Genomic DNA, 21,466 nt, shown 5'->3' on the forward strand with positions numbered 1-21,466 from the left:
ACAAGATTATCCTAAACAGAAGCCTGTGGTGCTCTAATCACCGCATTTGAATAAACCTGAAAATTGAATATAAATCACACAAGCTGCGAAGAAGAAGAATTGGCACTATTCAACATTTTTTTTACAAATGATCATTGACATAATGGCTCAATCAAATCGTTACGAAGGTTCTCGTTAAACTAATCGTTCGGAGGTGCAGTTATTTATCGGTAGCCGCTGTCTTGCAGCAGCTGATTTAGAGCTTCAAATTGCACACCTGAGATTACGAAGAGCTGACTGCATGTGCAATGTGCATTCAACACGTCCCGCTTCTTATGGCACGTTTCAAGTAATGGGAGCATTGAGAACGGAATTGAAATTACGGCTCGCAGTTTCGGTTGACATTATTTATTCGTTCAGAGGCAGAGATGAATTTAAAACTGATAACATCAAAGAGTATACTTTTTAATCAATACCTTTACTTTGTATTTATTTGAAGATTTTTCATTAACATTTTTAGAAATGTAGAGATCATTGAAACTTTTAGCGCCCTCACCCTTCTTTACAGAAAAAGCCTATATCGTCGTACCATAACGTAGTGTCGTAGAGTTTACCATGAAAATATGAAAAATAACAGATTTTGTTTTTATATTACCAAGCATTCGACACACAGAGTAATGTTTAGGTATGTAACATACCTCTGTGTTAGCCTGAAACCTCTTCAACATGTCTGAATAAAAAACTCAAGTAACAAAAAAGACACATCGAAGTGTCAATGGAATGTTCCGAACACATTAGTTGCAGTTTCCCAAATAAAAAGCGAAGCAATTAAACATTGGGCAACACGTCTCGGAGACAACCAACTACCGTGCTACGTCTAATCTGGATTAAGGCTGGACTGACAGCCAGTAAGTGCTTGGCTACTGAACATGACGTAACTGCTAAACTCAGACAAAAAAGATGCTCAAGTGTGGGTTGATTGAAATCGAAGGGTGCTTTTCAATTTGATTATATTCATGTATCATTTGTGATACTTTTGATATATGCAGAGAACTTAATTAAACTCGAATTTAAAATTGAGTGTTTTGACATTTTAGTGATCAATGTATAATAATAATATGTGTAGACTCAGAGTTAAGTATTGGCCTTAATACTTAATATTGAATTCATATTAGTGTAATTGTAGTTAAAATGTCATATTACTTAGAGAAACTAAAACTGTGAGCTATACTTAACACTATCTAAATTCGAGTTGTTACTAAGTCGAACCTATAGAGCTAAACTAAGTCATAGTCAAATAGTCATACTTCAAACAGATAACACCGTGTGTGTTTTACATACACAATTACTAAACTTATTTCCCTGATTTAGTATTTGAATTTTTAGTTTGATCGTGCGCATTTTCTACTTAAGTATAAACTTAATTTATGATGAGTTCATACTTAAGTAGAGAATGACCTACACACTAAAAATCTTAATTTAGAAACCGGGCTTTAAACTGCAAAATTACAATAATTGAATAGAGTAAAACATTTTCGGCGTAGCAAAAACCGAACTTTCGCGCTGCCATGCGGAACCCTATAAAAGAAAACAAAAAGTATGTAAATCGTGATGCGCACCTATCGACTTCCTCCGACAATTAACCGAGCAGGAAGCGCGGTCTGTCATTAACCCGTCAGCGGCGGCGACGCCAACTGTTCCAAAAGCACTCGATACTAGGGCTGCGATTTATTGGTTACGTGAAATACCTGTGATTTGAGTTGCTAATAGACGCGTGGGTTAATCAACAGTGCAAGAAATAGCAACCGTTTGGAAATACACTCAATATGTAGAGCTGTGATGTTATTTCTGAAAAAATATCTTAAATTAGGACCAGTGATGATGAAACTGCTAGAAAATTGTGGAAATTATCAAATAACTAAAATACATATTTAGATAAGGAATAGGACTTATTTACATAATTTATGATTGACCGATTTACGTGCGAGTTTGTTTCAAGAATCTGTATGAAATAACTAAGTTATTAATTTATTCATTGCTCTCGAATGTTGCAATGTAAATCTCAACAAATTATTTGACCAACTTCTTGGAAATCGAACACATGACATCAAACCTAAAGAAATAATTATGATTAACTCTAGCAAATTCTAAAAATTACATCATATTAAACCTATTACCATCACTGTTACATCAACTAAATCACATTCGCCGATGTAATTAGGATCAGAATGCTTTATAAATACAAATAAATAAAAGGAGTGGTGGCAGGCTGCAATTTAGCCGCGTACGGCGGCCAAATTGTCGGGTTCCAGTGCGGTGTGTCTCTGACTAATGACGCGACTCCTGCGCAGCGAATAGCGTGTTATAAGCATAATATTTAAGCTTTTCAATTATTGATATCGGGAACATATGCCGCGGGTCAACTGTACAACGCATTTGTCCGATTTTGTAGATAAGTACCGGTCTGAGCGGTGCGTGGTTTTCGGGCTGGCACTGTTATTACGCACTGATAGGATATTTGATAAAAACAGAATATTTGATGAGGCATAATAAAATCAGGAGGAAATATTGTCAAAAATTTTTGGTGTGTGGAATTTTCTTCTGCAACAGCAAAGAGGACATGTTATCGAAAGCAATATCTATATAAGTTTAACAAAAAAGTTTTATTTGAACAAAACGATATGGCTCTACAAAAATTTAATGAAATATTTGTTTCTAGCTATTGACAAATCGAAGAATATATTTGCGTAATCAAAACAGCTATTCTAACCGGAAACAAATACGAGCTGGTTTTTGCAATGGCTATCTCCGATCGCTGATAATTGTTTCTGTGTCGATCGTACCGACCATCGCACCTTTCTATACAAGTTGTTTTGCTAAAAATTGCACTACAAGCACAAACGGTCACGTTTTTCATTGTTTGTTGAGGAAGCCGATGTTCGATAATAGAAAGATTTATACTTAACATTTCTCAAAGTGGATAATCCTTATTTAACGGTGCCTATTAAACGTTAAATAAACTGGATGCATCCATACGGCGGTGTAGCGGCCCACGCGCCGGCGCAACATGCCGGACCTTATTTCGATCCCGCTTCCGTGTCTTGCGTTTGCTAAATCAAACAAACGAGACTCGATCCAATTGGATCCACTTCAATCCTATCGGTAACTCTGCCGTTATTGGCCTCCTATTCGAGCTAGTGACGTTACGCGATCTCGACTAATATTCGTCCAATTACTCTTATTTAAGACGTCTGTATAGCTAGGAACAGTTACTGGTCATTTAACTCATTATGCTAGGAATGCGAGTTGACGGCGAATCTCAGCACGTCTACTTGATGCCTTTGCGGACGTTTCCACAATGGCGTATAGTCAAATAATAAAGGGGGTTGCACACAACACATTTGTATGTATCGCGCGATCGCGCATCGCCCGATCAGTCGCGTAATTGACGCACCCGATATTATCCGCGGTGTAAGATCACGCATCGCCCAGATAGCCTTATTCGACGTGACAATATTTAACAACGCTAAATGTATAATGGTCTTTTTATTATCATAATTGCTCGTGTTTATGGTGTTGGGTGCTTTTGATAGGATATAGTTCATTTCATTGCAATTTTATGATAAGTTGAAAGAAAGTTTGTTGCTTTTTTTCACTGTCTAATCTATAATTTCATATAACTTAAACCATAGCAAAAGGCCTGAATCGGGCACATTGTGCGTTGGTTATTATGATAAACTTAAATCATCCCAGTAACCAAAAGAAGCATCTCCGTGACTAAAAATGATATTCAAAGTTAATAGATGACGTATTGATTTTAATTACTTAGTCATATTAATACATATTTATACATAACCGGTAGATTGCCTATGCTTTTATTTATAATTACTAGTTACCTGAACGCTATTCTTCGAGTAAACGGCTACAAAAACGTAAAATAAAATATTGAATGGAGTTTTAATAATATGAAAACAGGTCCACGGCCAGTAACATGTCTAACTTTGTTCTTAGCGCGAGATAACTCGCTATGTATAGAGTGATCATTGTCCAGCGTGTTAAAGACCGGGCCGGCTGTAACAAGCCGTATACAATGGACCTTTTAGCGTCATTCGGACGCGCGTCAATCGCGTTGCTGTGAGCGACTGCCTTTACTTTTTTCTGATATGAAATTTCAAATTCGAAGTTTAAATAGCTCCTACCTATTTGCATTTGTTTTTCAGTGTGAGGTTACTAGCTTTTGTAGATATACAAGTGATCATTGTCCCTACACTGCGAGCGTGTTGAAGACTGGTTGTAACGAGCGTCGTATACAATGGACCTTTTAGCGTCATTCGGACGCATGTCAATCCTGTTGCAAGAAAGTTTGCGTTCGCCTTTATGTGCTTGCAAGGTAAAAGTTTTCATAGCACCTCAGTATAAAAAGACGTTCAATAGGAAACTAAATTCCAGAGAAATTGTTATTTATTAGATAAATAACTTGATATTATTCTTCACAGTGTCTCTAACTTTTTTAAACTTTTTACTATAAGAAGTCTATAAAAATAGTTCCATTTCATACAATACTCGTTTACAACCACTATGATAAAGAAAAAACACGGCGAGTCCGTCAGAGCTGATTCGTATGAAAATAAAACATATCCACCGGACTGACGCGCGTCCGGCGTCACTTAGTAGCGCTGGAATGATGTGACAGCCCTTGCCGAACCGAATTCCAATTTTAAAATTTAAAAATTATAAATAGATCAAAAAAGATTTGATTCTGTTCCATTGTGTTCACGTTTTGGAAAAATTTAAATGACCGAATGCTGGCCGCCTTTTTTCGTGAATCGGAATCTCGGAATCGGCGTTTAAATACATACGGTTTCGCGGTTTAGCGCCATGTTTTTTCCATTTTCTGCACATTTTGGCACGCCGACTGCGACGATGCGGTAGATTTTGTGCGATTAAACAGTGGTGGTCCATAGAATGAGTTGTTAGTGTTAACATTTAGTTAACACTTTCCCTGACGTGATCTCTCCGGGATACGCGGTGATTTGAATTTGTTTCGTCAAACCTCGAACCGTATTTCCTTAATATGGCTGATAGTGGTCAATTATATGACCATAAATAAGCTTTAAGAGCAATTAGAGTGGAAATCTGTCAGCTTGTTAACAAATTAAAGTTGAATACTAGTTGCAAATATTGCTAGATAGTATTAAAGAGGTCTGATATTTAGAGTGGCAATATGAATGTATTTATTCAGGGCTGGGAGCTAACAATGCTACGCTTGTCGCTGCCGCCGCGCAGGGTTGTCACGTCGTCGGCGAGGAACTATTGTAGTCATCTCTTGTCAGACGTAAGGCAACGCTGAGCCAGGCGTGAAGGATTTGGAACGTTTACCTATTATTCCAGTTTTAGATCTGATAAACAGTTTTACAGCAATGTTTTGAGTAACTTCGTTTAATGAATGGTTTACATACAGACCGAGGAGTTGACAAAAAGATAGAGCTGTACAATATGGGCTGAATTAGCTAAAAGCGATATTTAATAAAATTCATGCCAACTAAACTAGTGATATTCGCGATAAAGTCGTCTATTCCTTCAGGTTTCGATCAACAATACCATTGATCGAAAACTTCGCCTTAGCAAAGTCAAAGATGTCCGAGTTTCTTCTTTCTTACTTTGCTTCTTTTTGGGACTACTGACGATTCATTGTTCCTGTGTTACGTAAACATCGCGCAAAGCGCTTTTTAAAACGTATTTTCAGAAAATAAATGACTTTTGTCACATAAAACGAAGCGATTTTGGAAATGCTCATCCAAATCATATCACAACTTTGGAAGGCAGATTATTTTTAAAATTTTAGAAGTTATTAAGTTCTCTGTACCAACCCTGAGCAGCAGGGCCGTGAATCAGGGCTGACACCGCCACCCGGTGGTCCGCGCGTCACCGCCGCGCGCGCAGCGCTGTTCCAATGTGTTCCAGCGTGTCCATTTGCATAATAACATTAAATGCAATTATTACATTGATTTACCATTCTAGTTAGCGGGTACGGTAGCGTTTATTTACTGGAAAAAAGAAAAAAGGTTTAGTTTTTTAGAGTTCTTTGTGGTTATAAAGGCTGGCTGGCTTTATAATACACTGAACTGCTGGGACTGAGTTCTTGTATAAAATGTCATAGATACATGAGACGCGGTAGAGTCCTTTACCTCATTTGGACATTTCGCAACTCTTAAAGGGATTTTCCATCATTCGTAAACCCCGTATTTAACGGTATAGATTTAATTCGTAGTCTTTGATATCCGTAGTCGATCATCCATCCATCAGTAATTAAGTACCTACGTCATGAAAGAAAACAGCTTCTACAATGATTGAAAATAGGTAATCACCTGCTTGTCGCTAAATATTTTTTAAAGTCACATGCGTGCTTAACGTACGGGTAGTACCAGCGATCCGGCCGTTAATACGTCAGCTCCCGGGGCGTTCTTGTTCATTTTGCGCCGTTCGCATTGTGTTTACCGCGTTTACCATTGTTCGGGGCCCATATAAATTGGACCAGTCGTCGCTCAGTGACAGGTATATTTGAGTCGTCGATTTCGTTCGATAATTAATCCGTATTGTTACAGAAAGGCCCACCCTTGTTCCGCGGAACATCCACTTTTATCTCGTTGCTACTTTAATTCGTTCGAATGTTAATTGTGGAACGGCTGAGAATGTTTGCTGTGTTCGGTATGCGAATGTGTTCTCGGCTTTATAAAGGGTTTATAGCTTTAGAGAGCGGGAATAAGGCCTTAAGACAGAGCCAGCCAAGTGTAACGCAAATATGTTTCTGCAGACCTATAAAATAGTTGCTCAGATCTTCAAACTAGTTTCTTGGTTCTATAAACAGAAATAACAATTTAATTTATTGAGTGAGGGCCTGAATCATTTAACACCCGACAAGCAAGGTTGTAGTTTTTTTCTTCAATCCACTTCTAATGAAGAAGTACGTATATTCAATAACATCGAACCGCATCTTTAATTCGATCGTAAAGTATCGCAATAGCCCACATCTGGCAAAAGAATACAATCGCAATTATTATTCAATTAAAACTGATATATTCCGCCATTCACACAGCATTAAGGTTTATGAATAGGCACTCGGTGCATGCAATCGTATAAAGTACAAGTTCAATTGAATAGCACCCCATCTTTTATTCTTAATTAACAACAAAAAGTGGGAAATTAAACGAGCTTAATGCTTCGATCGTTTGAGAATTGAGTTTGCTATCAGTCACGTGTCTTGATGAAGAAAAAGCGTAGGCACGTAATGTTTGTTTAAGAAAAAATCTTTAGCTGATTACCGATGTTGAATGTCGTTTCACGGTCACTTAAGGCCTGCGAAGTTGTTCGCAATTAATTCCGCGTAGGCTCGTCGCTACTGGCGGCTTTTTTAAGGCTCTTGAGTTATGTAATCTATGCGCGGATTGTTTATGCGTTTTCATTTGCGAAACAACCGATCCTCTCATTATTTGTTAAATAGACCATAATTTGTTCGTGCGTAAATGGAAACGTGGTTTTTGTGGGGTAATAGTAAGCACAGGTGATGTGTGTTTTTAGCACTACTTAGCCTTTTATAGGATTGTCTCCTTAATCTGAATTAAAGTGACTGCGCAACATTATACCTTTAGCTCCGTATTTCAGTAGCGTTGACATTTCCTTCGTCGGCTTATAAGATGTTTTTGCAAAGTAAAACAAACATAGTCGGTCGAAAATACCTGTTTGAAATAAATGTGTGCTAATATAAAGCGGTGGTATCACTTTCGTTCGCTTTATAGCCGGTAAGAAGGTCCAAATGGGGGCAATAAACCAAAATGTCATTCACTCGGGATACCAAGTACCAACAACGCAGACACCTGCTTTATTTTATGGAGTAATGTGCGCGAATTGAATGAACGCATAATTTCTCAGAAGAGCTAGTAAAATATAAGATCATTATACAATTAATATAGCTTTGTCTGTTCAAGCAATGAACAAAAAATAAAGTAGAGTCGAATATATTTTGTTGCATTTTAAAAACCAAAAAAGTGGCAGTGTCTCAGACTACTAAAAATTCAGTCATAATTTATGTTTTCCTTTAAAATTAAAGCGATATTAGAGAACATACATAAGTACATCTAATATCGGGCATGGCAATCCTTAAGATTTAAAAATAAGCTTACATTTCTCAACCAAATGAACGTCAGAAACGGTTACTCACATCGCATACTTAGAGGTCACCGGTGTCGGCGGCACAGGGAATGATTAAAAACGGACAAGTCAACATTACGTCCGAACATATGAAGAGCTGTCAGGGTAGTGACGCGTGCGAGCCAACTACCGTGCGACGTGCGTACGCGCACCCGACCGACCGACCTTCGGGTTAATCTACTGTACGCTGATTGTGTTATTTGAAAATCGAATTTGGAAAAGAACAAATTCGAAATTTCGAATGTGTGTTCTTTTGTTTTTAATTTCAAACTGAGAATGAAATAATAGTATTGGCTACGTTGATTTTTAGTTTACCATCGTGTTGCTGCTGGTGCTAGCTCATTTAGTCCCTATTAAGAGCACTTTAAATAGACAAGAGTATTTACAGACAGTTCTTTTGTTCAGAAGTAATTTATTTGTGCTGAAAATTATTAAATTCTAGTTAAATCGTGAGTAAGTGCAAATTGCAATGATACGAGCATGAATCAAAACTACGAATTACGATTTAAATCGCAATTTAGTTCAAAATATACGATAAGAATCAGTAAACAGTGTAGATTACTTTTGGAATAATTAATCAAATTAATCATAGTTTACCGTGGAGCTGTTTGATTACGATTTGAATATTAGTTGATTCGAGTCGGGCTTCACGGCATCACGGCAGCTTGACGGCCGTGACAGCAGATCGCTGGAGCTGCGTCTCACGCTTGTCTAATTTGACGAACTACGCAGGAATGTGTAGATCACATTCTTAGACGTTCAAAAATAAATAGCCTGAGTAATGCCTACTTGTATAAGTTTTTGTTGCAAAATCGCTTTTATTACCACCACTTAAGATGCTTGAGAGTTTAGCTTGATCTACCAACTGTATGTTACGAGCCAACTAAAACGACTTGGCTACTGCAATTTTAATTACCTACGATATTTTTTTCAACAGTTTCATACAACGCTACTTAAATTTCATACCTGATTGATATGTCACATGAAAATTGCACTTCATTTAGCATATCCAATAAGGTCTCAAACTATCACTAACACAGTTTCAGTTGATAAGTATTGGATCTAGGTAACACTCTCATTCTACATTCCTAAGAAAAGTTTAACTGAAAATATTTTTGTAATACATACTTTTATTTGATGGATGTTGGTAATGGTACAAAAAGTCCTACCTAACTAATGATGAATAATATTATCCACGACTACTAGTAAGTTTGGTGGTTGGACACTTTTCGATTCTACATTATTCAAAAAAGGGGCTGTAAAATTTCCGGTTAAACCGCTGAACTCCGGATCGTTTGATGTTCCCGGGTCACACACCCCCGCAATATTCTTCCCAACTCATTTAACGGCACCAAATTTATACCGCAATTAATTTGTGCGAAAGAGATGCCCACATAATGACGTCCTCTCCGTCGCACCCTTCATCGACGCTTATCATTTCTCGTTAAAAAAATGATCCAATTAAACGTTCGAAGCAACAATATGTTACAGAGAGTTTAAAATCTCGCGCACACCCATTGTAATAACGCATGCGCCCTCAATATTAAATTTTAACAAGGTATTAATTAAAAAAACTAAAGCGAAAATATCTTTAAATTTTCTCAGGACGCGCACGGCCCCCTCGAGTTATTTTATTTTTAATTCATTTTATTCGGCGTTGGGCGAGCGGTTCGTAACGCCCACCGGTGATTTAAAATTTTGATTTATCGGCGCGGGCGCACGGGTAAGGCTAGCGTGCGCTCGCCCGCGGTAATTATAAATATGACGCGGTGCTAAACTGTGCGCACTGACCCCGCCGACCCCGTGCGAGAATCCTTCCACTCCTGCGCACGTCGGGACTAACCTCTAGTGTGTGTTTATCGAGAATGCAAGCTTATCATCGCCATGCGAACTGTCAACACGTACGTAAATAATTGGAGTCGCTCTACCCGCAGTTCATGAAACGATCAATCATACAATGCTATTTATAAAAAGCGCAGTTTAATCGTTATGCCCGACGTATTTAATTGCACATTGCCAACAAATCATCGTATTTCATGATATTTGAGTTTTCATACTTTTTCTTGGTTATGAGCTTTTTGAAATAAAGCTGACTTCAAAAGAAAACCGTCAATCTGCCGCTTGCAGCTGGAAATAAGTTATAAAATGAGTCATTCGACTTGGCTGAATATTAATTACTCAACGTTTAGTAGCGTCTATTTTGGAATAATGGTAGGAAATCGGCGCTCAGACACTAGAATTGCATATTAAGTGGTTCGGTAAAAGGCAGCTGTGCTTGGTGCAGTATTTACGACTTCCCCGCAAGCACCTTTGCCACAATGCACTGGCACTCCGGCTCACACACCTGTTATAGACTAGGAGGTGCCAGTCATTTTTGTGGAGGCACTTAATTAATAACTGGAAATGAAGAGAGCGCAAATATTGTATTTATTGTATTGTGTCGGTATTTTCTACACATACACTGACGTATAATTTCAAATGTATTCAACTGAGTATTATTAAATATATCAAACATATTTTTGTGATAATGATAGATTTTTGCCAAGCTTATAATGATCAACTTAATAACCCTAATTAAGTAGCATCTAGAAATAAGTAAGTATACGTACTATTAATTATCATGTTATAAGTTACTTGAAATAACAACGAATTGACTAGAGTTTTCCACCACTTCAGATTGTTAAAGAATAAGTTAAAAGTCTACCCAAGTTAACTTAAAGTTTAATCTCTTGCTCCCCTGCTATCATAAGAGATGAATTGAAATGGACTATCAACATGTCATATAATCGTACCATTACCGCCGCCTTCTCCGATAACGACTCAAATTAACTTATAATGTAATTCTTGGAATAATTGAAATGTTCGAAAAAACTGAATGCCAGACGTTTGCGCAACAAAAAGCTTGCAAGCTAAACTTCACTGTCAGTTTAAAGACTAGCTTTGTAGAATAGCGATTGTGTTTAATTTATGCATCCTACAGTTTACCGCTTCATAATAAATTATTTTACTTAATTTACATATTTAAGTACTTCAGATTTAGAATTGTTGAGTTGGTGGTGGAGCGAATTGGCTAATGTAGTGTGGGATTAACTAAGACTGAGGTTTCAGTCGGATGGTTTCGTCGTAAAGTGCGACAAGGACTGTATGTAGACTGTAGAGGCATTTGGTAGAGACAAAAGCAAGTTTCACATTATAATTATTCTTCTATCTTATGTTTGTATTGTATTGTAACAACTGAGCTCATAAATGAGATGAGCACATGCATCAATCATAGACTCAATTTTTTTTTAAATCAAGTTGACTCAATTCTGTAAAATCCTAACTAAATTGGGAATAAGATACACAAGTTCGTCTTACATAAGCGTAGGTACAGTATGTGAATAGATGTAAACAAGTGATAAAAAAGCTTCTAATCCATTAGAAGCTTTTTTTCACTAGCTTTCTTGTATAATGGCTGAAGCCTAACCAATGTTAGTTCAGTGGAGGATAGGCTTTTGTCTGCTTGGTTTTTGTAGAAGCGTTTAGTCTTCTTTTTTCTTGCCAAGTATCATACCATATCAACAAAACAGAACTTCTGTCTATGCCTACAATGTATTTATAGAATAAAAATCACTCGTTGCAAGAGCAAAAGGTATGGACCGTGAACTTGTATCGGACATGAGTACAATGCGCGGGCTCGCAGCGTTTGTTCGGAATCACCCATTTCCAATTAACGACACAGTGGTCTATCTGTACCGCCAGTGGATGCAGGGTTGCCATATTATAAACATCTTTTACCATTTAATGATAATAATCAAAATACTACATTGTAAAAAGTGCGATATGGTTAACATCAGCTATCATTTCACAGAATTTGAATTACCTAATGATAAGATTGTTATCTCTACAAAATATGAACGTGAAACAATATTGAGACTGTCGGATGCACGGATCAAGTGTTTTTAATTACATGTGATGACTTGTTATGTATATCGAATGTACACATTAATTAGTACGTCAAGCTTGGTAAATTGATGAATCGAAGTGGCTGAAGTGAACTAGATTGGGCTTCAGAACGTGTAGTACAACTCAGGAAACTTAACCCAATCATAGAAACTAACATTGAATAATCACGCGGTGTTAAAGCAGTTCCATTTCCAACATTTTCCCCCGAACATGCGGGTAAAATCGCGATGATAGTAACCCTGAAATGGGTAACGCCGTTGTGCGACACGCGGGCGTCCTCCGCTCCCGGCGGAGTCGCCCGATGTCCTTCGCCATTCAATGCAAATTCTCACGGTATAAGAAGCGATCCGAGCCAGAATTACCAACGTTTAGTCGCCTCCGGTACATAATTTTGACTTGCTTTGTAATTTCACCGAACTCGCGCCTTGTTCGACTGACGTTTGTTCTTTCCAAAGGCCAACAGCTTTAGAAAATAACGCCTCCGAGTACTTAGTGCCGCTCTTATCAATTAACGATGCTTTTTCACAACACACTGGACTCTACATTATTCATTAGCTTTATGGAATGTTAGCAAACCAAGCAATTTTTTGCAAGCCTAGCTTGTCGTACCTCATCCATTAAATTATCACGCCATTAAATTAACTCCTGCACACGAATAAAATACTAAGTCTTCAACAAAGTAAAGTCAAAGTCAAAATTTCTTTATTTGTTTAGACTAATAAATAGTTCTTACAAATCGTCATTTTGCTCTTAAGGAGCCTCTACATGTCTCATAATCTTTTTACCCTACCAGCGCTTCGAGACCAACATTTGGCAAGTGCTGTAAAAGTAAGTAAAATAATAATTATAAAGTATAGTAGTAAAGTTTTCATGCTAAGCCGATATCTACGATGTGACGGCGTGCTTTACAAACGCGAATGGTAGCCCCATCGATCAACGTCGGGCCGGGCTAATTATTTCTTTAGGTGAAAGCCTATTTTTGCCGTCGATAGTCGTGAGATGCTATGTTTGAGACGCGTGTGCAGTTGGATTTCTATTCCTTGGTCTGTTTGAATAGCCAAGAAAAGAAATTTGGCATCACGGCACGGAGCGGCGTGACGTCGGCGGCGTGTCGATTACGAGGCGAATGTATTGCGATGGTAATCTCGATCGAGCGACTGGCGGTTTGATGTGTCAATCCAGCCGTGCGTCGATCGGTATCGCTCGATAGCTCCTATTGGGCAACCGACACGCTTTGTTATCCTAACGGAATTTAAAAAATGACGGCCACGAAGAGAAAACGAATGGATCCGTCCCTCTGCGTTTCCGCGGTCGAGGCGGAGAGCCGGGCCGTCAAATTAAAGGTCTCGGTTTTCACGCGAGTTCCATTTCTCGTTACACGGTAATCGAGTCATACGCGGCCGGCCGCTGCTACGATCCGCACACAAATAAATCGTTACGCGAATTTCCCAACATGGCTTCCGCGGGTACGGCCAATGGGAGGCAGGGGGCGGCGCGGGGCGGGGGCCGGCGCTGCATCTTCGTGTGAAAATTTAAAAAATTACGAGCATCGCATTCATTTTTATGATCGCTTCGGAGATGCCTCGCGCTCGCCGCTCGACGGGGTGATAAACTTTCAGCGATACACGATCATGCGTAAATAACTCAGCGCTGCCCAACTTAGCTGGTTCATCTCTGAAACTTAATTATAATAATTGCAACATCATTTTTAATATTCCATACTTTACCTTGCGGCTGAAAACCGAAATTCTTACCGGGAAACCCTATTACTTCCCGCGTGAATAGATTACACGAACCTGTGTAACCCGATTTCTATAAAGCGTCTGTGGCTTTATGAATAAATAAACTACGATAACAGCTTCAAAAGAGCCTACCCACTACATCAAAGTTTTGTCGACCCTTGCTCTATTCGAGGAGCCCCCGCATACATACCGCGCCGGCTGCTACATAATGCACCCACACAGAACCGCTTCATCGCTTTACAGCTGAAACTGCCGTGGTGTGAGTGAACACGATGAAAATCTTTATTTTCACGCTCTATCTCTCTTTATCTAATCGCCCCGGTCAGATAAGGACGGAGCGCCGGAAAAACTGGCGCGGGGCGAGGAGTAAAGGCTACATCGATTCCGCGCTTTCACTGCTAGGGGCCGCGTAAACCTTTAAAAACACCGGTTTTGCCACGCGATTGTCATCTCTAACCTTATGCGGGTAAGAGGTATATTGCGATGCCGATGTGGCCCTTGTAAATGGATTGCCTCCCCCTTGGGGGTTCTCATAGTGGGATCTAGATGTCGTAGATATGCTGATAGGCGGCGGTGTGTGCGTGCGCGTGGCTACAGCCCTTCGCTTGTGTGGCGTCGTATAGGTTTGTATTTTCCGGCTAAAGTTGTGTAGGTATGTTAAGTAGAGGGCTGTTTCCGGGTAGGTTGAATTTTGCTTGTGTTTGCAAATATATGAGGGGTAGGTAGCCATCCCTTTTTGTAATATAATTTTATGTTTAAGCGTAGATAGGATAGATTAGGGAAGACGGAGGCTGTGATTTGATTTGATTAGGAGGTGTTTGGGAGGGGAGATAAGACTGATTGGATCGGGGAGCGGTGTATGGAAATATGTTTTTAATGTGGGTGGTTTATTGAATTAGCGAGTTTGTGAAGTGACGCGAGAATAATCCGCCTGATGTGTTCGTTGTTGATAATTAACTGTGTTCATTCGCTTATTAACGTTGTGTTTAACTTTGTAAATCACTGAATGGGATTATGAAAGCAGATTCTGATTCCCCTTTAAATGTGATTCACACAACCAAAAATTATTGAAATAAGTCAACATTAGGGCGAGTTATACAGAAGACAGAAAACTTCAGCATTTTAAGACTAGGTTCAATTGTAGGTCCACTAGCATTCTATACTTACGTATCCACTTACTAAAACCCAATAATATGTAAAGTCCATTCTTACTTCGTAGATCAAGAAAGGCCTCTACTTCAAAGGCAATTAAGCTTTTATCCTTTGCATTTGTCATCTACATTCTTACTGCCATTATTTCCATTGTAAATTCCCTATTCAGAGCCGAATTAGTTGCTTACGTAGATAAACTGTCCGCTTAATACGGTCAGCAGATACATCCCGGCTGTTTTCATGCCAAAAACAACAAAGCACTTTTGTTGTCGCTCACAAAGGGGCTCTTGATGTTGTCACAGCGCACTCTCTTTGAGTTTACACCACACTGAAAATTGAAGTACCAACGAACAATATGTAGGGAATAATATTTATCTGTTTGTGTAAACGCGCTTTTTTATCTCGCCGACGTGTTTTCTGTATGTTAGTTTTTTGATATCGATCGGTATGTCGGTGACAGTGAAATGGGTTAGCAATTAATAAAACCCTCGGTACAAGTGAACGCATACTTCGCATTCTAATCGAAACGTTTTTTGTTGGTGTTTTGTAACGAGTCCTTTGAGTTTGTTTTAGTCGGGTATATCGATAAAAAACGTAAAATAAAAATAAATAGTCGATTTACTCAATTAGTGAGAGTATTGTATAAGGCAGCCTTATTCGCAATTTACAGTCGTGTCGTGTAGCGCCATCTATGTCGTGCTTGCGAAAGTAAAGTTCAAAGGCTCGCGTTTGCTACTCAATATTACCGTACAGTACTTTCAGCAGCTTTATTAATCTTGTCAGAATCGCTACAACAACAAATCTCAGGTCCGTGACTCCAGCGAATGACCCGAATAAAAAATAATCCCACTCGTAAAATTTACGAGTTTTTCCAGCCATTTCAGCGTTTGAGGAGCGAAAGTAATTCTCTCATAAAATTACGAATAAACAGCCGTTTTTCCACGGAAATAAAACCACCCTGGAAGGGTGGTGAGTCCTCTAATCGGATTTGAGCCCTCCGATTTGGGTAACTCTCCCTAGGGAACAGGGATGCATCGCTATGACTTTATGGGATGCCTTATCTAGAGATTATAAAATCGGATTCGGGTAATTGAGTCGTAAAGCACAGAGTTAATTTTGGCGTGCGGTGCGTTTGTCATACCGCGATCCGTTTAATTAGTTTACTTGTGCCGCTTGTGGACAGAGCAATGTGTACGTGCATGGGATCTTGGGTCGTTATTTTGGTGTTATGGTCAGTAAAATGGCGGGTTAAGGTCCAGACATTGATAAATAAAATATTTACATAAGGAAGAGACAATCACCTACGTACAAAACGTACATTACTAAAAATCTATTTTGGGTTTAGATAGGTACCTACGACTACCAGTATTAATTCACAATACTCAAAGTCTATCAAAATACAAACTACATTATATCTACTTCATTTCAAACTTAACCCAATACTCAGCTGCATCATCAAAAAAAGACATCGACTCGCTGCATTTTTTTAAACAAACAAAATATGTCACTTTTGACAGATATGGAAGTCGATGGAGTAGAGTCGAAAAAAAGGCCGGTTAATATGGCCACTAATCTCAAACACAAAGCCGCATGACGCGGCGAATGTTCGCGCGAACCATTTAATGTTTAGGTATTCAGGTATGTTGGTACTGGTGATCACAGATATGATAACGAAATACGTAATTTATTACATTGAAAATTAAATTGTCGTTTGACATTTCAGATTTTGCTTTTCATTTTTAAACATACCTACTAGTTATTATAATATAGTTTTACATTTAATTAGCAAAATTTATTTTTCTATATTTCGTCTTTTCAATTATAATGCGAGTAATAGCGGACAAGCAATCATTTTTGTGATTACAAGAGTTTAAAAGCTTTGGACTTTTACAACCAACTAGAATTTAAAAAGCTCATAATTTTCAGCTTTTTATTAAAATGGCCTTTTTTATGTTTAATTAAATATTGAACTCGTGTTGCTAGAAACGTCAACGCCACTATATTAAATTGAATTTAATGGTGTCGTGCGCGAGCGTCCGTCGCTCAGCGCAGTTACTTACGATATTAAATCGGACAATACGCCGATTCGGGCCCGATAACTCGCCAGTTCGATTCTAGTTACCGAGAACCGAAACCGAATAGTTGGTCTCGTAATGTTTTAAGACCACAATGCTTTTTGTCTGGCAAATGACATGACAAATTAATGGATTTATTATGAGTCTGATTCGTTCCTTTTTCTCGTGGCGGGTTAGGACGAATGCATTTTTAATTGAGTGAGGCACTGTATAGAGCGGCCACTGCGTGCCGTGGATATTTTTTATTTGATTGACGGGTAGCGAAGGCAGGTGCGTAGGACGTCTGCCGATAGCTCCCTCGCTTTTTCGAATCGAATATTCACTTTTTGTGTGTCGCCTCGTTTCGCGACTCGATTTTGTCATGTTTTATGTTGATTGTTGTACCGAACATTAATGGCCCACTAAATTTCACCGGCGGTTGTACTTGCGTGGTTTTTGTCGGGCGCGTTTGTTTTAACAAAATGTAAAAACGCAACGCGGCAGGTGAATTTTTTAATATTTATTATGACGGTAATGCCTATAATGTCTTGTAATGTGACACGTTCGGAATAAAAAGTACGTCCTTTGTAACATACTTGTTTGAAATGGTAGAGTTTAATCAGCCTTATAACCCTTTCAGCACGAGAGAAAAATTTGACGATTTCTAAAAAATCGCGTTAGTTTCTGGGGTCTTCAGGATCTTAGTAAATAGAGAAAAATAGCGAAAAAATTTAGGGGGTGACTTTAACCCCCCTAAACCCCCCCGCACGATCGTATCAATCCGTCATGAACCTATGAATAGCTATTTCATTACAATTACAATTTAAAACTAATTAAAAAAAGACATTTTAGATATAAGGAGCTTTATTATTCTTCATAAAGACATGATATCGTAATTAGATACTAATTTCTGCAAAAAAATTCAAAAATAGCTCATGGCCCTAACCTAGAACTCTGTCAAAACCTGAATTTTGGGGGTAGTAGCATCATAAAATTGAACATGAGCTTTCGTTAGTAGTAATAACTTATTTTTTTTTGAATCCCAGATGTCGAGGCTATTTTCAATAACACATGGGATTAGATATTTTCATAAAAGGGATCATTTTGGTTCATCTATTGGTACTAGAATCCTGGTATCCTCTCGATATTTTCACTGGTGGCTGTATTTTCTACAGCGGATTTGTACTATTTGGTGGTAATGTATCTCGGAGATATTCTTGAGTTTATTCTAGAGTAAATCTGATGTTCAGGCCTTTAAAAGATTCGAAAGGTTTCCATTACTTACATTACCAAAAATTCAAACATCGTCCCGACATGCACGCTCGTGCTGTAGAACTTTAGGAGTACCTGGTACTCGGCTTCATCTAACTTTTTATAAAATTAAAGCGAATTATATTTTTTAAGGATATAATTTAAATTAATACGCACAAAATTCATTGAAATCCACAAAAGAAGTAATTTAAATAAATTAATACTTTTCACGCCTCCCGTAGTCAGGTACACGTCCATCTTTGTCACTCAACACAGCACCGACTGAACGCCATTGAAAGTTTTTGTATGAAAAATAGCAAATATATCGAACCGTACGATCGATCGGAAGCGTCTTGGCGCGGTAAAATTGATTTACCAATTCACTAGATTTTTTCAAAGTCGAACGCACTTTCGTATTATTCTGTGCTGAAAGGGAGGGTCAGTAATGAGGAAAAAGTTACAAACATACTTATTAGACATGTTTATTTGCAACATCTGTGAAGGGTACCATAACGTATGTTGTTGATTGACTCCTGGATCTCATGATAGTTAAAATTTAGAAGTCATTATTTTCTGCAAAATAGCTTTAAAATCGCTTTTACATTATACCTACCTACGTTATTCATTTTGCAGACTATGAGCTGTCATAGTCAACAAGCTGTTGTTTTTACTAAAAATATTACTTTAACGATCTCATGGCCCATCTTTCTGGTTCAGAGAGCGCTTTAGTCCGACTCTAGCTGCTACACCGTCACTTGTTTTGCCATGTTCTAAAGCGATTGTCTTTTGTCCTCAGTCGCTGCAAAGCGCGGCGAGACGAGCCGGCACGTCGTGTGCGAATTGCAAGACGACGACCACGACGCTATGGCGACGCAACCAGAACGGGGAGCCTGTGTGCAACGCGTGCGGGCTTTACTACAAACTACACAACGTGAGTACTACGCTTTATTTGTATGAAATATACACTACACAATGATTGATAAAAACATCAATTTTACGCGGCACCAAACTTTTCAGCGTCTACCTATCTTATATTGCAACGTAGACTCTACAAGGAACTAACACAAAGCTCTATCTACTTATGTAAAAAAAAATCTCAATCTACGTGATTTAGAGTAAGGTATAATACACGCAACCCTAAACATAAAATATTTTTAATTATGTAATTCATATTTAAGCTTTACAAGTCTACAATTGTTTGTTGCTTGTTAAAGTCATATTTTTGGAAACCACAGTTACATGATTTGGACCAAATTAGAATGGATATCCAATAAATCTTTGGGAGATAATTATTTATGCGTATCAATAGTCTTGCGTGATCTTATTAAAATTTCCATTAGCGCGGTGAGTTTTATTGACATGTGAATTAGGCCAATTTACATACCCGGTGGAATTTTCTCATTTTATGCTAAATTAAGACAGGCCAATAGGTTTTGACGCTGTTATAACGTAACAAAAAGGGGTTACATTTCGAAATTAGCCTTGTGATCAAAGCCTACAGATTGAACAAGTACAAACAGTTTTGTAAAGACATTAGAGGACACTGATCTAATCTGAACCGACTACTGGTTATTGCGAAATCGTATACGAGATAGTATCATTCATTTAACCTCCTGATGCTATCGTGCGGCCAATAATTTATTTGAGACAATCGTATTTGGTTTTATGACACATTAGCTGGTCTCTGGGGTGAGAGACCCCAAGTTATCTGTCACTAAGATACTGTCATCTCTCCAGGGGGGATCACAAGTGACGTCCCGGGGGACCGAGATTAGCAAATCGAGGGGGACATGAACGTTTAAAAATCTCATCGGGCTCAAATGGTTCTGATGGACACCGCTATTTGACTCTTAAATAGATTTAGTTATTGATGTGTTTGAGCAGTAAATATTGACCTTGTGTAATTCAATTTATTTGGTGGTTTCTACAAAAATTAGGTTTTGGTGTAATCAATGTCACACTATTATTCTATGGTTCTAGTCTAGACAATAGCCTTTGATTTAATATTTAAAGCTACTCAAACATGAGAACGCGAAATTGTTTCGGTGTGTATTCTTAAAGTCATTTATACATTTCATGTATTGTTTCATCATAAAGCTCATAACGTTTCTCACGCCTCTTACGGCCCCGTGCAAAACAATAAGCAGAAAAAACCCGCGACTTCATTCCGCGGTACATTCGTATCGGAAAAAAAGCTTTTATAAACCGGGGATACAACAATGACAAAAATTACAGTCAAAGCGACCCTCGTGGAGGGCACTCGAGACTTTTTTCTGTTGAAATGTATACTTTTTCTAAGGCTCGAGCAACAATGTCGTGTGTTCTAATTATTCGAAAGGAGCGACAAAGGACATGGGAGTGCCTGCCACTGGAGCGGCAGCATGAGACGGGAGCACAATACCGGCATGGCGGTAGCGTCGTCAAGGGCCAGATCCCGCCCTCTCATACATATACATGTATCATATTCGCCGTGCGCAGACTCCATCGTCAAATTATTTATCTCAATTCATTGACTAAAATCAGGTTTTTTGAATTAATGAGATGATCTTTTATCTTGTTTTGACACAACGCGATGACAGTTCGTAGGATCATAAAAAAGTAGATTAAGGTCTCGGCCGATGACATTTGGCTGTAAATGTAGCCGGTAGCGCTGCGTGACCCCTGTTTGTGCTAATTCAGTTTCAAAGGTCAAGACACTTGGAGGCTTTGTATTCTATAAAATGTGATTTTTATCTCAACATAATTACTCTTATCTCGATGTAAAGTTAAGATATTCATAGAATTAAGTCAAAATTATTTTCCGTAGTAAATTGACCCATATTTTATTCAATTGTTTGCGGTTAAAACATTTATCTTGTTAAAATATGCAAGGCATCTGTTTCCGATGCCGATAGGCCGATACAATTGTAAGCAAAATTGCTAGTTCTGGTGCTTTAGCAACAATGTGTAAATAAACGCTGTATAATAGTCGGCGGGCCGAGGCGGTCCTTCGTGATCGATTTCACTCAAAAAACGCAATTCATACAACAAAGCACGAGCGCATTGTGATTTACCGACGTCACCCTCCTGCACGCCGACGGACTTTCTTGGTACTTTCATAAATACATATTAGTTTCTCATTACTTATTCAAAATA

The 21,466-nt window shown here is 38.4% G+C and overlaps 1 protein-coding gene across 4 annotated transcripts in view; it reads left to right on the top strand.

Moving 5' to 3' along the window:
• LOC135071198 (GATA-binding factor C-like) overlaps positions 1 to 21,466 on the top strand; it is a 93,545-nt gene that overhangs the window by 53,190 nt on the left and 18,889 nt on the right. For all 4 annotated transcript variants that reach the window (XM_063964969.1, XM_063964968.1, XM_063964972.1 and 1 more), the window contains exon 5: positions 19,128 to 19,262. In XM_063964969.1, the coding sequence (XP_063821039.1) occupies positions 19,128 to 19,262 (135 nt within the window). The remainder of the gene's footprint in view (positions 1 to 19,127; positions 19,263 to 21,466) is intronic.

This window comes from Ostrinia nubilalis, chromosome 4 (genome assembly GCF_963855985.1).
Source record: "Ostrinia nubilalis chromosome 4, ilOstNubi1.1, whole genome shotgun sequence".
In the NCBI taxonomy this organism is placed as follows: Eukaryota; Metazoa; Arthropoda; class Insecta; order Lepidoptera; family Crambidae; genus Ostrinia; species Ostrinia nubilalis.